The sequence below is a fragment of the Diadema antillarum genome, unplaced genomic scaffold, assembly GCF_040938485.1.
Source record: "Diadema antillarum isolate AM-2024a unplaced genomic scaffold, OU_Dant_1.0 seq00000082_RagTag, whole genome shotgun sequence".
Lineage (NCBI taxonomy): Eukaryota > Metazoa > Echinodermata > Echinoidea > Diadematoida > Diadematidae > Diadema > Diadema antillarum.
In genome coordinates, this window is record NW_027271175.1 from 2,343,849 (window position 1) to 2,369,409 (window position 25,561).

General features: G+C 38.2%; 1 protein-coding gene across 1 annotated transcript in view; it reads right to left on the minus strand.

The window, feature by feature from the left end:
* LOC139726308 (ARF GTPase-activating protein GIT2-like) overlaps window positions 1–25,561 on the minus strand; it is an 81,799-nt gene that overhangs the window by 35,453 nt on the left and 20,785 nt on the right. Inside the window, exons 4-8 of the mRNA XM_071637376.1 lie at window positions 19,862–19,961; window positions 18,380–18,466; window positions 14,423–14,553; window positions 3,482–3,576; window positions 1,895–1,992 (exon numbers count right to left, since the gene is read on the minus strand). Of these exons, the coding sequence (XP_071493477.1) occupies window positions 1,895–1,992; window positions 3,482–3,576; window positions 14,423–14,553; window positions 18,380–18,466; window positions 19,862–19,961 (511 nt within the window). The remainder of the gene's footprint in view (window positions 1–1,894; window positions 1,993–3,481; window positions 3,577–14,422; window positions 14,554–18,379; window positions 18,467–19,861; window positions 19,962–25,561) is intronic.

Here is a 25,561-nt window from a genome sequence, read left to right on the forward strand (position 1 = left end):
ACCTTGTCTTCTTGTCTATTTTTCAATTATTTTTTCAATATTGCATTACTTCACATTATATAAAAAAGATTACAAGTGGAACATAATGATTTCATTATCACCTTCACAGAAGTAAAAGGTGAGAGGGATTCTTTGGAAATGGTTAAATGGTCAGATGGTTAAAAATGGAAGAGAATAAAAATGTGCTTATTTAGGTGTCTAACTGTCACAAACTACAAGGGCTGAAACTTTGACAAAGGCACTGATAAGAGGTTGAAATCTAATGTCTTTCTTAACTCTGTAAGGTTGCCAACCACTCATCAAAATTAGGAAGGATCCATAGAGCATTATGTGTGCTAAATGCACCTACATTTGTATCTAAGCAAATATACTTCTCAAATTAGGGGAATTTTACTTTCTCCTATCAAGACAACAGATTTAATTTTTTACTGAGTTTCTTTTAGGATAAGGAGACTTGGCTGTGATGCTACAGCACCAGTTTTCAACAATGAAATGTGGACCAAAATAATGAAACAAAAGAAAAACAAATCCAGGCAAACAAAGTAATCATGTATATACATGTATACTATATATATATATATATATACTACAAGAACATATTGGATGAAAGATGAGAGACACTCTTAAATGGCATACAATGCATGAAGATGAATTAATAGAGTGTTCATACTTGAACTGTGTAAGAGTTTGTGGCATGAATTTGCAAGATCAGCAATAAATTGGTTAGTTTCTGATAGTGTCCTGGGCTACTTTTTCTCACACTGGATTTAATACAAGTCACAATTCTTTTAACATATGACTATTTCCTTGTGTGAAGAATGATACATACAGTGTATGTATCTCGGCACTCGGGGATTGAATGGTCAATATGGTCTATATTTTGCTACAAGGAAACATTCTCAAATCTATAGCGAGGCCATGATTATAGGACACCAAAGATTCATATCAGGTTCTAGCATACTGGGATGCACAGTAGCAGACAATCTAAAACCAGCAAATTTCCCTTTGCTCTTTTCTGCAGGAAGGATAACAGGGATAAGATTTCATTCATAAATCAGTCAAAGTTCAGCACATGTTCCTATCGACCCATTTAGAGGGCACTTTTCTTTCCTTTATTTTTTTTTACAAACTCAAGGACATGGTAAGACTGTATGCCAGAATGGCACTCAAGATTCTTCACAGAGTTTCAAAAAGGTCTTGGGCATGTTTTGAAAACCACCAGTGCCACCTGAACGTGACCATGGGTCTCTGTTGGATCATGGCCAAGAGACTGAAGGAGAGTGATTGTCAAGGCTCTGGTAACTCCTCAAGTCCTGCAAGAATACTCTCATGCCACTAATGCAGACTGCTATGTTTTGGTCTCTTATCAACTGTCACTACCACTTACCATGGTTCTCTACATCTCCTCTTGCTTTACAGCTATATGGCGACACTACAAATTTTCACATGCATGAAACTTTCATAAATATCGCAAGGAGCCGCATTTCGTAAGAGCAAATTGCACAAAAAAGTTTTTGTCTACACAGTACATGTACTGTACGAGCTGAAATTTTTGCGGTGGTTTTATTTTCGTGAATTTTGCGAATCGCCTTTGAACCACGAAAATAACAACACGCGAAAATAACAACGCGCAAATAGTTACGTTCAGTTAGACCGTCGCAACCGCGAAATTAACAACACGCGCAAATGTCCTCCAAGTAGCAATTCGCGAAAATATCTGTACGCGAAAATTTCAGCTCGTACTGACAGTAGTACACTCATAATTTTTCAATGGTTGGCGATTCACGAAAAGTTTCATGCCAAGAATGTTTCATGCCGCAAATATTTCTGGTTTTACAGTGACTACATGTTTCCATGCTCTTGATTTGTATGCTGATGTCCAGGTACAACTCACACTCTGAAGTTTCTTCCTGGCCTGGTCAGCTGCATCTGACCGGTCAAGTGACCCATCAGCCATCTCGGGTATCAGAAAGTGGACATTGCTTGTGTGGTCTGCAGAGCAGAAACAGAAGAAAAAAAAAGGACACACAATACGTGACATGCCTTATCGAAACAGTTTCCATCAAAAGGTCTGAAACTGGAATGGAAGCATAACAAAGGCTACATGCTGGCGATTTAAGTGGAGAGTTACTTCAACATTGTTCTTTGAAATGTGATGCCAGGACAAGTGTCTATCGTATCTGCTAGTGTGGTGTGAAAGTATTAGTAGTACAATGTTCTATATATTTCTGTACGTTTATCAAGCTTGTCGCTATCATGATACACCTGTGCACGTGGAAGATGACGGAATTTTAGCTCCTTGGAATATTGAATTGAGCACTGAAATTAAGAGTATTCAGAGTTCATCTTGATTACACCTGGAAGATTGATTGTACAAAAACGTTCAGGTTTGAATCACCCTATTCTGAATCAACAGGGGAGTTGGTTTGATTGCATTTCATTGTTAGTAGAATGTTTTCTATTGGTATCCCTTCAACTTTTTTTTCTTTCCTTTTTTGGTGGGGGGGGGGGGGGGGCAAATGCAGCACACAGAATGACATATATCTCATCAAACTTTTCTTTCTAGGATTTACTGTACCTGGAGGTGAATTGCAGTTGCTTTGAGGTTGAAATAAATTACTGCTTAGAAATATGGCATCAAACGTAATTTTTGCATTGCAATGACAGACATGTATTTGTTGTGAGATAGTTTTAGTTCCAAATGGGAGGCTAGTTTTGGCACTGTAAAAAAATGTTTCTGACTCATAATATAAGTGAGGCCCTGCCCTCCATTCCCAGAGGTACATGTACCTATGAGCTACAATTGTAGTTGTTGTGTGTGAACACACCTGCCCCTAAATAGTGAGTCTAACACTCCGCCCATCAGGTACGACATTTAGATGGGTCGCTGTTCACATCAATAAAAGAAAAAAAAACAGCTCCAACACTTCTCCTCTGGAGGAGGATGGAACTTGAAACCAAAACCATAAGAATGGAGAGCTCAATGAGATAACTTCACCATGGAAACATCATATGATACCATTTTTGTTACACCCTTGACAATTATGGATGGTATCTGAGTGAATGTTGTACTGCATCACCCAGATATGCCATGCCACAGGAAAGAAAGACAACAATATGTGATTCACCACCTCTTTGACCATTTGTGTATGATAGAATCCATTTCTTACGAAGAAATAAGATCTACTGAGGTTATAAACTTCTCAAACAAATGGCAGTGCCATCATAGTGGATACCAGGAAAAGAAATAATAAGAAAAAAATGTTTCATGATGATTTATAGTCTCGGCCAAGCACCTGACACAGTGTGCACCATCACCCTGTGTTACGCAACAGACGTTACTGTAACCTCGGACCGATCCCCTTCCCCCACTATTTCATCTTCCATGCTGCCTCTCCAATGCAACTCAAATACACCTTGAGTGCTCAAAGAAAGAAAGAAAGCACCCCCCTGAACACCCCCCAGTGTTGCCTCTTCTCACCTGGCCGCTTGCCACATACAAAGAAAGTGAGTCTGTCGGTGAGTTCATACTGGCACTGAATGAGTCTCTCTGCCAATTCCAGGTGACCCTCCTCTCTGCAGGACAACAACAAAAAGGGGACATAAACAAACAAAATGATTTCAAAACATTTTCTGCAATTTATAGCACGATCAAATAAATCATACAAGTGTATTGTACATTGCATATCATTTGTATCACATCCCGCGTTCACATTATCGAATAAAATGCAAATTGAAGTTGCAAAATACATCATGATACAATTTCATCATATAGAATGTACATTAATGTTTGATATACTATATGACATCATATAACATCAGAAAAATTATTCACATTCAAAAATTCCCTAGAATGTCCTACAAACCTAAAGTACATATTGAAGGAATAGCAATATGGAAAATGATCTAAAGCAATGTGAAAGCATGATCTCTCTAACACGATGAACATACAAACTTGTACAACATAAATGAGACATCAAAAAGATTTCACATCTCTTTTTCTACCAGTTTAAGTCTCGTTCATCTGCAGGTACATCATGCTATTCCTAAAAGCACTTGTTAACTCATGTTTTTGTTTGTTTGTTTGTATGTTTGTTTGATTTTTCAGCAGGTGCACAGGGAAGTTTGCACAAATGCAGCCTAAGCACAACATCAGCAACCCTCATTCACCCCCATGACAAATTTTTACTTTTCTTCTGGATCTTGTCTAATTAATCCAGTGATGGTAGAAACCTGGTGGGTCCTGTGCAGATTCTGTGGAGTCTTGTGGGGTATGGGATAACTTCAGTTAACTATCAAAATCACAATGAGGTTTTTCTTTAAAAAAGAAAAGTAAATCAATGTTTTCTGGTGATTTTTAAAACATACAATGTAGAAAGAGCAAAATGTGCACAAACTTGAGACAAAAGAAAAAAGGAAATCACATTTAAATCTATAAAATATCACGCCTGGCTTTGGCACCGGTGGCTGAGATATGACTGTTGTAATGGTAGATATAGTTGTTAGCTCAAGAAGGAAACTTACTGTGCATTGTTCATTTCTCTGTACCATCCACCCCCCCCCCCTTCATTGTCCCCCCTTGCACACTCCCTTGACACCATGCCTCCTGGGGGCCTATTGTTACTGGAGAGCTACAGATGGGGTTGATGACTGGGTTCCTGGATTGAAACCGTTACTGACACCGCCGGCGCGAGTGGGTGTGAGGATGGCGTCAACGCCGATTCCATGACGGATCTACGGGGACTGGCTGGTTTTGAGGGCAGGGCCCTTTCTTTGTCTGCCAATGTCAAGATCTTGGCTCTGTTCATGCGATAGCTGGAAAGGTTCTTGTCATTTCTTTGCTCTTTAACCCGCAGAGGACAGACTGATTTTGCTAACTCACACATTTCCCATAGACACCTGCCTGAGTATACTCGGGATTCATCCTTAGCCGTTTAATACATGCACAAGATAAAGAGCAAGGGATAACTTGCCCATGAACTGAATTATTTCGTGCTCAGATTTAACGGTTTAAATGCTCCTATTCATTTCATTTACTTATCTTTACATGGCACTATTGAAGAATGAAATATATTGCACTTAATTATACATATTTCTTACAACAAATTTCATGTTAATAGGCACTTTAAAGGGACATTCCAGACGATTTTCATAATTTCACATCATGTAGTACATAAATCAACAGCTCAATGTATAGATTTGTGGAATTTATTGTCAGTGGTTCTTGAGCAGAGAAACAATACTTTGAAAAACCTTAAACAAATTACACTGAACAAGGATGATGACATAGGAGGTTCACATATGTGACCGTGTACCTCGAAATGAACATAAAGTCGCACACACTGATTTTGCGTGAGGACTGAAAATAAGTGAAATGGGTCAACCTAGCCGAACTTGACTTTTTCATATTTTCTGAAAGAGCGGGTCTTCTTTTACATTATGCTAAAATTTGGTATCATAAAACGGGCAGGAAAATGTGTTTTTTTAGCAGTTTATCTCGAACATTTTTTGTAGAATAGTGTGATTAGGTGTGTCTTTAGAATCCCTGAAAAACTTGTCCATACTCTTCACTTTCAACTCTAATAACTTTTGAAAGGACAGTGCTACTGCTTTGAAAGTTGGCATTAATAATGGACAGAATGTGTTAATGAGTCATGCTTAATTTCAGTTTAATCTGATTATCCCTTCATTGTTGTTACTCTGGTGGTTTACTTCCTGTTTTTTGTCCCATTCATCACACAGCCAGCATGGTTTGGTAAAGATTAAGCGCTTGAATAGACACTGTACTTCAGAGCCTCTTTTCTCAGTTCACACTTTTCCTGAGTTTGTGCTTTCTTTCCAAAATTTAGATAGGTTAGGAGAGTCCATTTGATTTGAGTTATACATCATTTTAAAGCTTAAAGTCTGCTCTTTCAGAATATTGTCTTAACTAAAAATTCATGTCTGGCGACTTTTTGTTTGTTTTGAGGTGCACGGTCACATATTTCAGAAATGTAGCAGTGTAATTCCATTACAATACCACTTGCTTGCGAGTTCATCTGTGTATAATTTATGCATGCCTTCTTCTTTTGTTCTGTTTCCTTGAGCCCCAACTCATGCATTCTTATGGTGACTCTGCCATGTCATCATCCTCGTTCATTGTAATTTGTTCTAAATTTTGAAAATATTCTTATTCTTTATCCCAATTATCACAAATTCTGAAACTCTGTCCTCAGTATAACCAATTTATAGTTGTTCAAATGTAAAAATCCGAAAATCATCCGGAGGTCTCCTTTAAGGGATTGCTACTTCGTGATTTTGACTTTGTACATATTTTTGTCAACACAAATTCATGAAGATTTAATGTCAGAAACAAAAGACTGATCACTCATATATCTTTTTATATATTGATGCCAGCATTCTTCTGCTGTTGACAAAGTAGTGTACACAGAATATTAGATGCTCTCTATGATCGAGTAGTATTAAAAGAAATTACTGACTCTCTTCATATTAAAATGCATGATAACATAATTTCAAATGTAATGAATACAGTTATAGATTTTCTATTCTTATTGTCCATTGCTGTGAGGTAGTTGACATACAATGACGTAAGTGATGATGGTTACAACTTTGTTGTGGTGTTGTCACTATTGTTATTATGGTTTGTTTGTTTATCTAAATGGTTGAAATATATCATGAGCCTGGATACATTTCACACTGATTCACGGGAACAAAATGTATAGTGGATCTTATACCAAGTTTCATATACTTATTTGCTTGTAGGAAAAAGATACCTAAGATGCCATGCACACTTACTAAAAAAAAATCAAAATAAAGTGTGACAAGGATGCTTTCAATTCCCATTTCACACCCAAACTGCAGGAAAGACAGTCAAGGACATTTACATATAACTGCACTGCATTCTGTCACCTACAATTAAAATTCACACACACTCAGCAGATGGGTCTCACCTCCCTGCACTCACAGACACAACGGCATATTGTCAAAGAAGGTACGCAAAAAATTTAGGCATCTCTGAGTTATCTGATTTAAAGTATGAAGGAACTTCACTTTGTGGAGAGTGTAGTTCGACGGATTTCCTCTGTTATCCTTACTCTCTGTGACTAAGGTGATACACTGCTTGATCTTTATCATAATGCACACCAGTAAAAACAAGGAACTACAACTTGTAGACTGAGATTTGATTCTGTGTCACCAACTGTTTACTGGGAAGCAGCACCAGAGGTGGAAACAACATTTCTTTCCACCTCCCTGAAGGCTCTACCACTTATCTTTAGCCAGCTCATATTGCAGTGGCACAATGGGTGTTTGAACAAATGCCCTGTGCCTCATCTCTCTTTCATTCTCTCTCGGTCTTATTCATAATTCATGAGAAAACCTATCTGATCTGCTTTTATATTCTTGGATGCCGGGTTCAAAGCATCACTGTGGGATCGATGCAGTTCCAGAATGGACACTTGGGCCCATATTCACAAAGGTGGTTTGAATTCAGCCTATGGTTTGTGCAAATTTTTTCTGCATAAATGTGCGTGACAGATTGCATATGGTAAACACCATATATTTAGCAAGTCTAAATTTTTGCAAATTGGGACTTTCCAACAATTTCATGGAGTACTGTACTGAACAGAGAAATGTGTATGTGTGCGTCACATTCATATCGGGACCAGAGTCATTATTTTTGCATGGCTTTAATTTCGCTAACAGCACCTGACTTGCAAAATTCGCGAAAATAAAAATGTCGCGAAAAATCTGTCGTATACAGTGTGCCAACAGACATCCAATGACAACCACGTGTTGATACTCGCGTGTGTGTAAGATAGGCCTTTTTCACGCTTACTGTAATGCGAAAGAAAATGTCACAAATTGCCACTGGCATCCATGCAATATAGTGTAGACATGAACTTTTGCGTGCATTCTAATTCTGCAAATCTTGCCTCTCAGGAAATTTGCCAACTTAAAATGCACATAAAAATGTCTAGTTTCACAGTATCTTAATCCACAGACTAAACTTAGACCATGGTTTTGACTTTAGCCACCTTCATGAATACCGGCAATAATGTCTAATCTGCCATTTTCTAAGAAGTGGACAGAGAAATACGAAGAAAAGAGGGTAAAGAATTCACATAGAAAGACCAGTGGACGGCTGCAGTGACAGGATATCGTAGACAAAGCAATGAAAGAAAGACAGAGAGATTAGAAATAGATGGCCAGTGTCTCGCAGTGTGTCAAACCGTGTCAATGCACTGCCGTGTCCAAGAATTCGACAGGATCTTTACGACAGGAAATGGGGAGATCATTACGTTACTCCTGCAGAATTGGCGCCAATTCCTACAACCTGTTTCCAATCGACCAAGTGATTCTTGCAGGACTCCGAGCCAGTCCTCTGTGAGGATTTCAAGGGGGTAAAGCACTTGGACAGGGTCCAAGCACTTATCGGCATGCAAAGGGGGGGGGGGGGGGGAGCAATTGTCACCAAACTAGATGGACATCAGTTAGAGCTTTAGTCCAATACACTGTGTCCTGTCTGTTTGCCAGGACACAATATGTTGGGCAGGGAGCACACCAGGATTGAGGACGAGGGGAAGCATAGGGGGAGAAAAACGTCACCTCTGCCAACGCTTAAAAACGGGGGAAAAATGGGGGACGAAACATTTTTGACAGGTTGGGATGTATTTTTAGCAAATTGAATTGGGGTTGAGGAGGCAGATAAATGGGTGATCAGCTCATTGCCATGAATCAGGGGGGTGGGAAAATAGCACCGGTGACAAGCCTCAGTGATTGCCAAAACGTCAAAACCTGACTCACACTACCCTTAAAGCACCAGCGGCAAAGATACAGAGAGAGAAAGAGGGCAAGCACATATATACATGAATATGATTATGTCTATTATCTTTGCATCTTGGTGCATATATATGTATACAAAAAAAAAGAATGTATCCATGGAAAAAAAAGTTTATTTGGTATAGATGTTTGGTGAAGATATGGAAACATAAAATGACAGGCTGGTCTATGTATAGATAGAAATAAAATTGTAAAACAGATAAGCTGAGATAAAGTAATAGGGTGACAGATACAGAAAAAGATAGATATAGATAGCTTGATCAATAAAGAAAATAAAAAGATTGACAGAGACATAGTGAGTAGATAGATAGATAGATAGATAGATAGATAGATAGATAGATAAATAGAGAGAGAGAAAGAAAAAGAGAGAGAGAGAGAAAGGAAGTTACAACTGTAGGTATGTGGGAAGACAGATATATGGCTATACAGACGAAAATGGATACACATGTGTAAACATGTTCTCCTGTGGAAGTATTAAAGTGGTACCTGGTAGCAGATAAAATAGACGGACAGACAGACAGACAGATGGACAGACCTTAAAATATTGAGGAAGAGGGACTTGCATGGGGGTCATAGAATTAGGGACATGAATGAATGCTACAGGATGACAAGATACTGTAAATGCAGAAATGTTTGCGGTACATTCATTTTTACTTGAGGCTAGCGCGAATTCTAAAACCGGCGGAAATATCTTCACAATTTTCTCAGCACAATGTGAACGGGTCCGACAATTGCGCAGTTCGAATTCAACAACCCGCGAATGTGTTTTTGAGCCACTCAGCGCGAAAAAGTAATGACGTGAAAATATTGACGTTTACAGTAGAGGGAAAAATCTAATGTCATCGTAAGAGAATTCGATGTGGGGGTGAAAATGGCACTGCCGAAATCATCACTAGATATGAAAATGAAAGTCACTGATAAACCACGGAGGATTGAAAGAGTGAACAGAACAAAACAAAGATAACAGGGGACTATTGTCAGAGATGCACAAGATGAAAAAGTAGAAAAATTGGTAAGGTGTACTACTATTAAGCAAATCACCATACAAAAAAAAAGCCAAAGATGTGAGTTAGAAGGCAAGAAACTTGCAAGAAATTGTACAGCCTCTGGTTATTGAGTTACGATGTAACACCTTATCAATCCCATCCCTTTGCATCACTGTGCATCATTAATACTAACTCCACAAATCCCATGAGACACTTGCATACTCTCCTCAGTGGGACCAAGATTAATAATCCTACAGCATTCTCGCACTGGAGACTCTTTTTACAGCAAAACAAATTAATTTCTTCATACGCAGTCCTTAAAAACCATCCACTAGTTCTCAAATGAGAATTCCTGCACAAAATGATAACTATTTCATGGTCCTTTTGGGATGCAAAGTTACATACCACACTGACATTTACAATTCTGGATTGCCAATTTGATCTAATCTTTGAATGCATTGCTGATTTTTAACGACATCGCTTTTTTGAGAAAACAGAGAATACATTTGAAATTAAATATCCTGTATTTTTATCAATTTATCAATATTGCATGAAGGGGCAGCCTCATTTCACAACAAAAAGGAAATATGTAATGTGGTCAAACCGCAAAAAGCAGTAAAGCAGCTTCACGACATGACAGAGAGAAAAAGGGAGCCTGGCATTGCGACACAAAATGAGAGAAAGCACAAGAGAAACTTTGAGAACACTAGAACTAAATCATGACAGAAATTTTACATGTTCACCCCCTCGTCAAAAGAAGCAAATCATGCCTTGCATTTGCGAACTCCCGCACAAAAAACTTGACTCGTGATCACCGACTAATCGACAGAGTTTGCGGTTTCGCTCCCACCTCGGGAGATTTGGTCGAGATGAGGCACAACACTCTCTCCTGGAGTACATTTCAACCACACGACTGTCATCAAACATGATTGTCTCTCTCGATAAGGGAGAGAGAGGGAGCTATGGCAGGGTGATCATTTAAAGCAGGACTGTGCTTGAGAGAGAGAAAAATAGAGCAAGAGAGAGATAGCTTAAAGGCCACGGTAAGATTTCAAGATATACCAGGATGTATCTGTCACGTGTGTGTGTGTGTGTATGTGCTATGCCCCAAAAGTGGAATGAAACTGTAATAGGAGGCACATTTCAACAAGTAAGTACTACAAATTGTGTATGTGTGTGTGTGTGTGTGTGTGTGTGTGCTTACGTTGTATAATGTACTTGCTTTTTGCGCATATACTTTCTTAAAGGTGAAATATGAGTTAAACGATCACACATTCAAGGAAAATACAGTTTCATACATGTCAACATTATCAAATGGAATATAACGCATATACTCAAGTGGAATATAAAATGCATATTAGCAAAAGTATTTGTTTTGTATTAAAGTATTGTTTAGTTGGTTGGACTTTAATTGATTTATTACACTTTTTTATTTTAAAGTGAGAAATAATGGCCACAACCACTGCAAAATGATATTGATACTGTCTTCAATTGTACTTGTATGTTTTACTTTGAATGTAGAATGGATTGTTTATTTCTGTATGATTTGAGAATGAAATCAATAAAGATTAAGGAAACATTAAAAAAAAAGGTAAAAGAGAGAAACAGAAATAGAAAAATTATTTCCATGAACAGCTCATAACTTGCCAATGTAATTCACTTGTCGGCAAGGTTGTTTCAGCCGGCAAAATCTGAGGATTTTTTTGCTCTTCTTTTCCATGTACGCAATGAGATAATAAGGTGCATTTTCTATTTTTGCCTTCTTTTCATGGCAAAGACATCACTCCTGCATTTTTTTTCATTGATATTCATGTTTTAAAGTTTCCCCTGCCTGTCAACCAGGACAGCTCCTTGCAGACGATTTCGAGGAAGACAAGGTTTTTATGACATTTTTGGAGAAACCTTCACTCGCAGTACGTGCCCTGAATCTATTGTATTCAAAATGAGTTCTAAGCTGAACATAGACAATAATTCCTTCATTGAAGCTGGCAGCAACAGCACAGTGATTCAGCGAGAGCGGGAGCATTTGGTAATTGCTTTTTTTTTTCTTTTTTTTTTAACCAATTGAGTCGGGGGGGGGGGATTTATTATGTTGTAGGAATCATCATTCACCTCTGAATATAGCTACACACACCTGCCAATCCTGCAATGCAGGAAATAGAAATGACTGGGAGAAAACAATTGCCAAAAAAAAAGGACATTTCATCCATCTCCCATACATCACTATTAGCAGGTGATGACAAATATCGGAACACAAGGTTGAATGAAACTTTGTCTTCTCTTTAGAAACAGCAATGTTTCCATTAAATGGGAACAGTTGGCAGGTATGACTACATGAATATCTGATATTGGTGAAAGACTAGATGAAACTGGTCAAATTCATGAAATCTTCACAAAATACCCCCCCCCCCCAAAAAAAAAAAAAAATCAATTTGAGACAAAATCATTAAAGGTATGTATTGGTTGATGTGAGGATTCAGTCTGTAACTTTTTGCAAGATACTGTAAAACGATAAATGTTCGCGTGCATTTTCATTTCGCGAATTTCGCAAGTGCCAAGATTCGCGAAATTAAAATGCACGCGAAAATTTCTTATCTACTCTATATGCATTGAACGCAAGAGGCAATTCGCGAAAATTTCTTGCCACGAAAAAGGCCGTCGGCTCCAATTCGCGAAAATTTTGTGCCGCGAATATATCATGTTTTACAGTACTTAGAAACCACTTTACGAAATGTTATAGAGCATAAAATTCTAAGAGGACTTTGGAGTTCATTTGATCAAAATCAGTTTTGAAATGGCTGAAATATCCAAAAACAAAGTAAAAGGAAGCGATCCTAATGAACGGCAGGTCCCACCTTTTATCAGGATTTCTTTGTTTTGGATATCTCAGCCATTTCAAAACCAATTTTCATCAAATAAACTTGAAATTCCTCTTTATAGAATTGTATGCTCTATTATATTTCATAAGAGGTTTCTCATTATCTCAAAAAACGTTGGAAACCTCTAGTCCCATCTCAATTGAAACTGTTGCCAATTTAAGGATCAGTTACAAACTCAGTGATTCAGAGGTTTTTGATGACTCTGCAGCTGAAATAAACAATTATGGTATATGACTACACACAAGAAGCTTTTAATCCACCTCATGAAATACTGGCAAAAAATGATAAAAATTATGATAAAAAGGTAGAGGATCAAACCACAGACGTGTGGAGTCTAGGACTGGATGGATATTAGGGTAATGGAGAGAGAGAGAGAGAGAGGAATGAGATCAGTCCTGCAGAAACAAAATATCTTGGAAGACCCTAGACAAGAGGTGACAACGGAGTGAGCCTCAGGCAACAAAGGATGTATTAAGTTAAAACATACGACCCCTTCCTCCTCCCCCCCCCCCAAAAAAAAAAGAAAAAAAAAGAAAAAGGAATAACTGGATCCATGCATGTGAGCTTGATGGTGGCAGACAGCAAGAAAATGAGCAGCTGCGATCCTCACAGACTTAAACCATATTTCATCTTCGACTATAACACCACTACTTCAGTTCCCTGAAGGAAGAACCGTGTTACTCTGCCCGTACTAGGTCCATGGTGTCTTCAGACAGTGCCAGGGTGTTAATCCTCAAGTGCCACGATTAATTTGGAAATTTAATGTGATTGAAAACCATTACTTGACTTTAGTAAATGACTTTTTGACAGGTAAAGTGAATACAGCTGGGAAGTTGTGGAATTATACTACTTTATCAGAAAAAAAAAAAATCAGTCACACATTTGCATGTCTAGCCAGGATAAGTAGATAAAGAACAATGGCTGTATCCTGAGGGTGAGTATACACAAATGTAGCACTCCGCCACTTACTAGTAAACTTGAATACAACACAGGAAGGGTTAACACTTAACCCATTGAGGATGAGCTGGTTTTGCTACCACACATGTCTCCCATAGACAATTGCCCGAGTATACAATGTACTTCAAAAGTGTCTGATACTAATGGGCTGCCAGGTGTGCGGCTCTTCGCTCTTTGTATTGCTGGGGGGTTTCCCCTCAACATTATGTTTAAAACTTATGCTGTAATTTTGATAGTAATCATCCATGATAAAAGCAAGTTTCTATATAGTGCATTTCAGACTTGACAAGAATTTCAATGCCTTTTACAAAACAAATCAAAACATAGTTTACAAACTCAAATTTAGTAAACTTTTTTAACAAACTGCAACTTTACATGTATACAAATAAGGCGATGAGGTTTCCTACACTCTTGTAAGCATTCCTTCACATTGTGATTTGGATCACCTGGATGTAAAACTGTTCTTCTAGCCTTGCATCGTTGAAAAAAAAACATCTAAACAAAAAAAAAAGGGTCATCTGATAGTATCTTATACCATGCTATTTACATCTCACCTACCTTTCAGAGGTTTATAAATCTTTTACAAAAACTGGATATCAGTGAGTTATGAAACTGTTGAAGCACTTTAATCCATTGAGGACGGGCTGACTTTGCTACAACACGCATTTCCCATAGACCCTTTCCTGAGTATACTTGGGACTCGTCCTCAACGGGTTAAGATGATGGTGGGGTTGGTGATGATTCACACTATATACTCACTTGGCCAGATCTGCCGGGGTTTGGCCCTCCGCGTCCAGAGCGCCGGGGTCTGCGCCATAGACTATCAGCAGCTCACACTGCAACATCTGGCCCGCCTTGCTGGCCACGTGGAGCGGGGTGTTACACCTCTCCTGCAGATGGGACAGACGGAGGAAAAAGATGGAGGAGAGGAAAGTGAGGATGTTGAGAGAAAGATAGGGGAGGTATACAAGAGAAGAAAAGAGAGAGAGAGTGTGCATATATGTGAGAGAAGAAACAGAAGAAGAGAGGGAAATAACATATGTGTGGGAGAGGAGGGTGATATGTGTTAGAGGGAGAGAGAGTGTGTGTGTGTGTGTGTGTGTGTGTGTGTGTGTGTGTGTGTGTGTGTGTGTGTGATGGAGGGAGGGAGAGGATATGTGTGCACAAGAGGACGGGGAGAGGGGGAGGAGTGTATAATGTGTGTTCAACGGACAAAGAGGGAGAGAATGTAGACAATTAAACAGAAAGACAGACAGACAATAAATCATTAGGTGACAGAGTGAGAATGAATGGGGAGATGGGGAAAAGAAAATGGAATTATATAGTCATATTCACATACAGCTCTCCATTCCCCCCCCCCCCTTATTTAATCATTTCTCACAACATTCATTCATTCCTAACAATCATTAACACCGGTCTTGGGACATTCAGGTAAAGACACTGTACCCAATAGGATGGAACTGCAGAAGCATTGTTCCATATCAGTAGAAAATACAATACACAAAGTCAGGTTGTTATCTAAGTTTCAGTCATTCCTCTGCAAAAACAAACTGCACCAAAAATACTTGTTGAGTAAACACCCTTGATATCAATTTTTTTACACTTGAACAACTTTTTTGTTCCCTCCTAAACATTAAACTCCAGTCTACATAGAAGACATACCGTTTTCACTGACGATAAGGATGTACCTCCATTCATGCCACACCCAGGCTTTGGTCGATAAAAAAGAAGAAACAATTCTGATCAAAACTTTTGTAAGTTATCTGAATTTTGATAAACTAATAAATAATAAACTTCATTTGAATTTCTGCCTGTTATTTGTGCTTTTTCATGGCATTTGTTTGTGTGTGTGCATGCATGTGTATCATCATAATTCTAAGTTTTAGAGGTACGAATGGAAAGATGCAAGCTCCATGCTAGCTTTTGAAAAATAATCCAAGCACATAACGTGAAGAATAATTGAGAGTATCTGCGCAAAATGTTAAAGTATCAAACTTGAGAATAAAACTCATATGGAGAAGAGCATGCATGCTTGTGTTTTTATTGACACATACTGTACAGTTTGCGATACAATAGCCGAGTATTGCATGAGATAGCGCCATCATTAAATTGTGTGATGTTACGATGCTTGCAGGTGAGGTTATTGTACAGTGCATTAACGTTCTAATGAACATGGTTATAACGAGATTCCGGTTACAATGAAATAAAAATTCAGACTGCAAGATGATCCTCTCTATGGGTTTTTATTGTTTATTTGTTCAGTTATAACAGGATTTCGATATAATGAAAGAAAATTGCCGGTCAGGAGGACTTCGTTAAAACAGTCCACTGTATTGCAATGACCATGACAGCAATGCAAAGTTACTTGTTTACACTGTGCTTTGTGTCTAAAGACTTTGTTTGATCTCCCTAAAGTTGGCATGGAAACAACAGCAATTAATAGGTGGTGACCAAAAAGTACTAACAAGTTGTCTCTTGATTGCATTTAAAATATAACTTTTTCTGTATCAAGATCGTGTCATTCATTGTATGATACTGAGTTACTCAATGGTATATTGCATAGTCCCATGCATGATTTGGTTAAGGAGGTGATTTGCTAGGCTGGAACATGGAGCTCAAGCTCCATGTTTGGACAAACCATGATTTGGTTGTGATGACATAATATTATTGCAGGCTGCAACTCAGGTTTCCTGCTATATTTGGGTGAAAAATAGTGCGGCCTTATCGCTGGCAAATACGGTATTGTATAAACTAGCAAAAATGCTTAATATCAACATGCGAGCTACATTTACCAGCAAACGGTCTTTCATATCAATGATAAGTTCTACCTTTATGCAGCAAAGAATTTTAGCTGGAATATGAGAACATAAAAGTGCATGCATGTGCGTGCAAGGGCGATAATGAAGGGGAGGGAGCAGAAATTGTCCTGTACTTTAATAGGACATTACCAGTAGACCTAGTAATTAGGAGCTCCAATAAGTGGCAAGTTCTTGTTTCACTTCCATGTGCCTACCACACAAAAAAAGTCTTTAGTTTCCACACTTAGGGGCCCCATTGAACATACACATTGAGAGGATATGAAACTAAAGGGAGCTAGGTGCAGGTTATCTAGTTTCACTCTCAATAATTAGAAGAGCCTGGGGTGCTGGCTAATTTGACGCTTCGGCAAAGATTTATCATTTCTAAAACATAACCGAATCCACACAATTATTGTCCTTCCCTTTTTCTCATCATATAATTATCACAATCTCATCTGATCATTTTTACCATTTTTGTCCATTCTGTCATTCACAGTAAAATTAATGCAAAAAAAAAAAAAAAATCAAGCTTAACCAATTGAGGACAAGCTGATTTAGGTATAACAACAAGCATTTTTCATAGACACCTGCCCGAGAATACTCAGACCTAGTCTTCAACATCTCACAGGGTATCACACTCACATACATTATAGAACATCACGCTGTGCAAACTAGTGTTTCAAAGTACAAAGGAGAGCATATTTCATGCACCTGAAAAATTTTATGTGACAACATAATTACGTATAATGCATGTGCAGTCATGCCTTCCTTTTGCATGATAATGTACCATATACACCGAAATCAGAACAAAGTCTAGGATTTATACGGGGGTAATAAATACAATGTAGATGGTGGGCTTAGGATAAACATGACCACCTGATAGTCGACCAAATGCTTTCTTATCCCATGGGCACAGCATTTTTGGGTGTGTTCTCTTTAAAGAGAACTGTGTCATGTTCACAAGAGGCAAATGAAGAAATAAGAAGCTTCTTTGGTACAATCAAATTCTTGTGATGTGTAGAGAACTGTGATTGAGGAAAAGCAGCTTTTGATGCAGTTAGGTGAACACACTGTATGCACACATGTGACGCAAAAAGCTGTAATGACAAGTTTTGCTGTTTGGAATATGAGGCACAGAAAACATTACATAATCAAAACTTTTGTTGTCAAGAATATACAGTATGCTCTATAAACTTTAGGGTTCTGGAATGCTACTGTATAACAAGTATGATGATAAAAGCACACAATATATATATTTTTTGCTTGTTATCTATAATACTTTTATGTTTTAACTTCGTGGAATTAAAAACATGCAGCATTCGTCTTATGCGGCAAAGTGTGAAGAATCACTCATGGAAAACTTTCCACTTTTACAGTAATTAGGGAGGTTTTAACACTGACAACTTCCTTGTTTGTTTGTTTGTTTGTTTGTTCATTTCCATCTGAGAAGATGGCTGGATAGCCACTATTCAGCTACGTTAAGCTGGTCTTCCATGGGGTCCAGTTGGATGTGAGAAGGGACCACTTCACTGGGTTAAACACCCTGCTCTTTGCGATGAATGAATGGAGCGGGATCTTTTATGTGCATGAGTTGTTACTCTCTCATACATTGTACACGGGACCTCCATTTTATGTCCTATCCTTCAAGAGCATTTCAGATCGATGGAACGTTCTGTATGTTTCCCTTCCAAATGAGCCATCACATTAAACACATAGTCAACTATAAACCCCAGTGTGATGTGTGTTAAAGTTATGGAAATTTCATGTAACCCGGATGGGAATGGATTAAAGTATGCTTCAGCCCCCTCCCCTTCCATTTTATTTATTTATTTTTTTCTGGAAGGGGTTGTTTGGTGAGCGGAGGAAGGAGGGAGACATGGCGTAGTATGTTACTACTCATCAAGAATGGCCGACTTACAGCGTGGTAGAAATTTGCCAAAGCTCCGAGAGATAGCAGCCTCAGACATGTTTCCAGGTTTCCCGTCCTCACGCTGGAGTGCAGTTGCTGATGATTGGGGAAAACATATGGCATATCAGTAGTGAAAATTTGACAGTACTAATAGAAGACAAAAAAGAACAACACATTTCGAGAGGGGGAAATATTCATAAAGAGAGAGAATTCCCTAATAAGGAGTAATAAAATTCATCAGTGGAGTAAACATCTTTCAATGAGAAGAAGACACATGAGCAGATACGTATACAGGTACAGGAAACAGTTCAGAAGAGATTCTGAGAAAAATCAATCCTACAATTCTTTACAGTTTCATTTTAAGTTCTTTGGAGCTGTTACCAATCATGGCAAAATCAACTGAGACAAATCACTTTGATATCTACAGTGTATATAAACTTAATGCCCCTAGTAACATCACATCTCATACAATAAGCCAGTTCGTAATTAGCTCATGTACACCTTGGTACAAATGACCTTTCTTTTTTCTCAGTTGGTTAGGCACTTCACTCGTTTTCAAAGCGGTATAATGCATAAGCTTGCCCGACATAACAATTTGTGGAATTCACGTTCAAACAAAGAATGAGCTTGTGCTTAGACCAGGTGACCATAATAGTCAGTCAGTTGACACTTTAGCAGGCATCTAATTCATTGTTTCGTATGGAATGCAATAAGATCCTTTTTCTTTTGATATTGCAAAGGCCAGGCTTGCTATCAGGTGGATGTGCTGGCAAGCACTAATTAGATAAGGATTACACGAATAATCATCACATCACAGATGCTCATCTCAGTGAAATAATAAACCAAAATACCTGTAGGTACAAATGACCTTTTTCTGCTCATGCGCAAAGTGGAATTACGAACTGGTCTATATAAAACCTTTCACGATAAGATGGTCAGTATACATGTACATGTAGCTTTACCAGAAGAAAAAAAAAAACAACAACAATTGTGTAGGTATTCAGATAAGAAAAGAAAAAGTAAACTTTATTATCACTGCAATGAATTGTCACCTTGAACTGCAGTGAGTGATAACAATTACCTGGAAGTGGATCTTGTTGTAATTGAACCATCAATCATCAGTATACATATGTTTGTAATGTCTGTTTAAAATTGTTCATTAATAAGAGTAACTCATATAACAAAAAAAAAAAAAAAACAGAAACGATTCACATAATTAAAATTGACTTTCATCAAATGCATTTTTGATTCCTCTTAGAATTGTATGCTCTTCTATGATATTTTGTTATGGGTGGTTTCTAATATCTTGCAAAAAGTTAAAACCTAAATTCCCATCTCAACAAAACCTATATCATTCAGAGTACTATTCTAACCAACTTTCAGCCTTCTCTGTCACACATTTCCAATTTTGATACCAATAAGTTTTTAGGACCAAACAAACCAGAAGATTTGCCGATATGCTAAACTTGATGAAAAGAAATCATCGCTTACTCTGCTGAGGTCTTTGACGGTTGCCTCGTCGCCATCCTTGAGTCTGTGGACGAAGTCTAGCCGCTGGTACTTGGCTCGGATGAAATCAGACTTGAAAGGGCTGAGGAAGAATGAAAGAAGCCAGAAACAGTATTAACAGCACAGTATTGGTGGAGATGAGAATTGGGCTTTTAACTTTTTGTGAGATACCAAGAAAACGCTTATGAAATAGTACAGAGCATTACATTTTAAGAGGAATTCAAACTTTATTTGATGAAAATCGGGTTTGGAATGACTGAAACATCCAAAAACAAAGTAAAACAAAGTGATCGTAATGAAATGTGGGTCCCACACTTTATTGAATCGCTCTGTTTTGGATATCTCAGCCATTTCAAAACCAATTTTCATCAAATAAACATTGAGTTCCTCATAGAATTACATGATCTTTCATATTTCATAAGAGGTTTCTCATTATCTCACCAAAAAATGTTAGAAACCTGAAATTAGGTCTCAACCAAAACTATACCATCCCTTCAACTGGTTGTATTGACCTTCCTGGAAAAAAAAGATATACATATATATATATATATATATATATATATATATATATATATATATTGTGATCTTTGATTTATTTTGCAAGGCTCTTCACCTCACCTGTTGAAGACGAGTCCCAAGTATACTCAGACAGGTGTCTATGGGAAATGCGTGTTTTTAGCAAAATTAGCCCGTCCTCAATGGGTTAACATATGGAACATGAAAAGAAATCATAATGACAAGTAGAACAGCAATTTGATGGACCTAAATGTATGACGACATCAACAGCTCTCTCATCTAGTACACATATCCATACACAAGTGTACCATCCACTGAAGAACTCTTTTCAAGAAATTTAGCGAATCTTTGAAATTTCATTACTTTTAGTCCAATTTTGACCAACTTTTCACTGTTGTGCTCGTCATATTCTACTCTTTCTTTTCAGAGTAACTTTAAACTGGCCTAGAATTCCCCTTTAATGGTGTTTACTCCAACCCACATCACAGCAGAGGTAAAGTAAAGCATAATGCATATATAGTATGTCAAGTCTTGTGGTGGACAGAATGTGTACCAACTACATCACTCTGTTCTTGTACACAAGCCCTTGAGAGAGGGATTTTAAAAAAAAGAAAAAGCGGTAACTCCTAAAAATAGCCCCTAAAGTGCAAGCATGTGACCGCAAGTCCCGAAACGATCTCACCGGGAGCTCCCCGCCCGACTTCATTTGAGTCTGGTCCCCTCTCGTATCTACCTCCGCCCACCTAGGATGTCACTAATTTCATGCCCGCTGGGACTGTAATTGGGCGTCGAGGCGGCTGGGATGTGCCCCGGCTGATAAGTGTGGAGTTCAGGTGCGATGCGGCCAAAATCTGCAAGGAGCAGACGGCTCGTTTCTATTCCGTTTTGTTTCATTATGTCCAGCTTGTTTGTTTGTGTGTGGGGTTTTTTTTAAGGGTAGGTACATGTATGAGTCCATCTATGGTACTGACAGATCATGTGTTACAGGGTTTTCCTTTGACTTTACAATCTTCTGATGACACTTCCAGTGATACATGGTTTGGAAAGATACAAATAACCCAAGGGAAGATCAAGTGCAGAAACAAACTTGCATGAGCAAAAGCTACAAATGGAATAATCATATATGTGACCCACTACAACAAAAGGATCCGAGAGTCGGGGGAGAACAATTTTCTGAAAATGACATGACATTATTTCCTTACTCTTCTACTTTAATTTCATATATAACACAACTCAAAAAATATTGGTTGCAGAGATATCAATGATTTTATTAGCGCATGTCAAGTGGTTGCGGAAATCAGAGTTTCGAGAAAAACGCCTTGAAAGTTTTCCTTCTGACGCTAACATGATCAAGGGGAGGCAAGACAGTTTTCACCGCTTGACAATAGAAGGTATGCTCCTAGCGACCTCCGCGATGTTCATTAAAGCTTAGCGCCAGCGGTCTACACACGACCAATCAGTAATCAGGATGCCACGCACTGACCAATAAAATCACTCCCTCGTTGCTAGGGGCGGAGTCTAGTTGCGGCGCTAAATCCAAGTCTTCGGACACGTTTCTGTTACGTTGAAAGTCAAAAAATCATAGCCCAGAAAACCACTGATTTCTTGCATTTCCTTTGATCATTTAGCTTTGAAATTTCGGCAGATGATAGACAAAACATTAGACTACAAAATTATGCCAAAAAACAGAAATTTGATTGTTTTGACCAATTTTGATGATGTGACTTCAAACTCGATTTTCTCGGCTCAGCCGTCAGCGTCTTTAGGATCCTTTTGTTGTAGCGGGTCACATATAATGAAAATACTATATCTATCCCTAAAAACAAAAACAAAGCTTGTTAAAATGCATTTTCTGCAAAAAAAAAAAAAAAGAAGCCATAGCTTAGTTGTGCTTTCACAAGCATAGATGTAGCATATCTTCCCTTGTCATGCTTTGTTATCCTCCTGCTGTTAACACACTGGTGCTTGCAAAATTTAATGTGAAATGTAATCATCAACTTTTGGATAATGTTTCCGAAATACAGGAATATGTCTCTGATATGACTGTAATCAGGACAGACCTTACCTCAAGAAAAGGTTTAATTATTTCAGCTGACAGCACTCAAACAAAGCATTAGATTACTGAATACTTGAACAATGTTGGACTTTGACATTGTGTAAGAGAATGCTGTCATTGGCAATGAGGGGGTTCATCTGAATGTCAACAAAGACATTTCACATGGTGCTGTACAAGCACTGTGAAATCATGCAGGTCGAGCTTTCTACATAAATAAGGGTCCAAGCCGATAAGGCTCATTTGTTTCACACATGATGTCACTCCATATCTTTTCCATGAAGCTACATCCATGTCAACCTCTTTGATTGCTGATCGATATGAGCATGGATCACATTATGCAATATTGCTTTTAGGAAGACATTTATTCAGATGCAAGTTTCTTCACTTTGTCTCCCTCTACATATTAAATTTGTTTGTACAGGGAGACAAAGTGAAGAAACTCGCATCTGAACCTTCACCCCTCTGAATAATAACTTTCTTTCTTTCAAGGTATTTATTCTTTTATACAAAATCAATGAAACCACAGTTTTGCTTTGCTGTACAGTGCACCACAAATAAAACAAAGAAACAAGTAACTGGAGCAAAGTTATCAGTATGGACATATGGAAAATAACCAGAGAAAATCCTGTCAGCAAAAAAAAGCTAGGTTTTTCTCAAATTCTGGACTGGTATCAGAGGTTGCTAGGCAACCACTTATAATCTTGGTTAAAAAAAAAAAAATTAAAGAAAACAACCTCAAGAGTTCTTGAAATCCTACCGGTCTTTTGCCTTTTTTTTTCTTTTCTGTTATTAAACATGAATATGATTGCTCACTTCTTATCAGCGCAATTGTAGGTACACTCATCATGTCATACGGAGGCTAATCATTGATGGTACAATGTAGATTATCTAATCATGGTTGGTGAGAGCTTGTCCCTTTTCCGACAAACGTTCTCACGACACCTAATCTTCAAGATTACATTTTGGAGTGAGAGTGCTACTTGATGATTAAACCACAAAACCGGATGGAATACACACATGCAGTGCAAGCGATAAACCCAATAATGTGTAAATGATACAGTATCTAATACCGCATTGCACACACTGAAGGTTGACCTGGAAGTAAAGGTGAATATACTTCAAGGAGAGGTCATCGATGTAACTTTCGAGTTTGTTGATAATCGTGTCCAAACGACTCAAAACTACAAGTGGGGACCCTTCCGGTTCACAGAAAGAGAGTAAACTATAAGAAATCTTGTCATTCTGGGTCGGCTAATCTTCACAAAATTTTGCTGCCTTTCTAGTGCGTCTACATGGGGCGAATTCAAGGTAAGGTAATCATCATAGTTTCAAACTTTGAATTGATCTTTAAAGTTTAGCAGCGTCATCTAGTGTCTGGTCCTGCAAAGTTCTCTCCTCATCTTGGCAGATGCAAGTACAGAAGGGTAATGTCGCTGGCTGGCCCCACTTGTGTCTTGCACCTGTTTGGGGACACCACATGCACTTCTGCAGAGAGCAGGGAAAGCCAACCCCATTGGTCTTTCTGCCAACATGTGGGGGGGGGGCAGAACATGCAAACACACATACCAACAAACAAACAAACAAACAAACATGAAGTAGGTCTTTTGAAAATTAGTTAATATGACTATTCCAATTTCAGGAAACCATATTCAATGACCAAAGTGATGGTACTACTATCTCTACCTCTTGTCTCATTTTGTTTGATACTGATCAGCTGCTTTTATATACCTTAGATAAAAAAAATAGCATGTTTCTTGGTGTGTGTGTTTTTTTTTTTTGGGGGGGGGGTGGGAGGGAAGACTAATGCTACTCCATCACAGACTGAAGTACATGTACAGGAACAGGAGAAGTCAAACAGATATCAAATACATGACTCACACATGGTCTTCAACTGTGACAACAGTAAACAAATAATAATTCTGTGCCGCTGGCCACAAACTTTTTAAAGCAAAACACATCACAGCCAAAAAAAAAACAAATAAAAAAATCCAACAAAATGAATAGAATACAGTGAGCAATACAATATACTGACAGGAGATCCTGCTAACTCTTGAAATCTGAACAAAATCCACTCTAGTCGGCCAATACATTTTGGCAGTAATCCTCTTTGTTGTTTTTTTCCTAAAACGGATTACCCGAGGGTCACTGACCAGACAATTGTAACCAATTAGAGTGCAGGGGTGTGAGTATGGGCGATACCTTTCCTTTGACAAAATAAAAAAACAGATTTGTGAGTCACCAGAAGTTCGTCTTTACACACTGCACATTGTAAACAAAAAATACCCTTGTTAACCGCAACAAACTTCCCATGTGGCAGAAACACAGGTCAAACTGTCGAGTGAGTGGGAGTATGGGTAGGAGATTCAGTCGACTATAGAAAAGCATTAATTTTCACTAAAAATAGCATTGGACGACAGACTGATTTTGCTACAACATGCATTTCCCATACATACCTGCCTGCGTATACTTGGAACTCGTCCTCAACAGGTGAAGGAGCTCTTGCAGCACAAATCTATAGATAATTTTTGCACTCAACAAATCATAAAATTGTACTATCATTAATCACTGAAAATTTACGTTATCAATCCCTGAGTCGATGATGATCTTTTGCTCCATGTTTCTGGAGATTTTTCAGTTGTTGACGAATTATTTACGTTTGTTCTTATTAAAAAGGAAGAAAAACACTCAACAAAACCATTGCTCTTCCCTGAAAGTAGTTAATGGACTTTGTATCTAATAGGAAATATCAATAAACTTAATGTTTTCCTATCACATGCTTGTGGTCCTTTCGAAATTCAGGATGCTATATGAAAAACTCTCCAAAATTTTCATTTTCATCAGGAAGGCAGAATACCATTGCACACACACACAGCATACCATAATGTTATTAAAGTTGATCATAACTTTTACGATCAACTTTATTCTTTGCGAACCACTCCTGTGGAGACTGAAATGGCACATCACTATGGGTGTGTTTATGCCCAATTTGAGAAGGCAGAATCAGCGTTTTGAAACGCTGATTCAAAACGTTGATTCAAAACGCCGTTCACGGGAGCACTGTTTATGCTCACTTTCTTTGAGCCTTGGAAAAAGCATTTGCGATTGCTTCG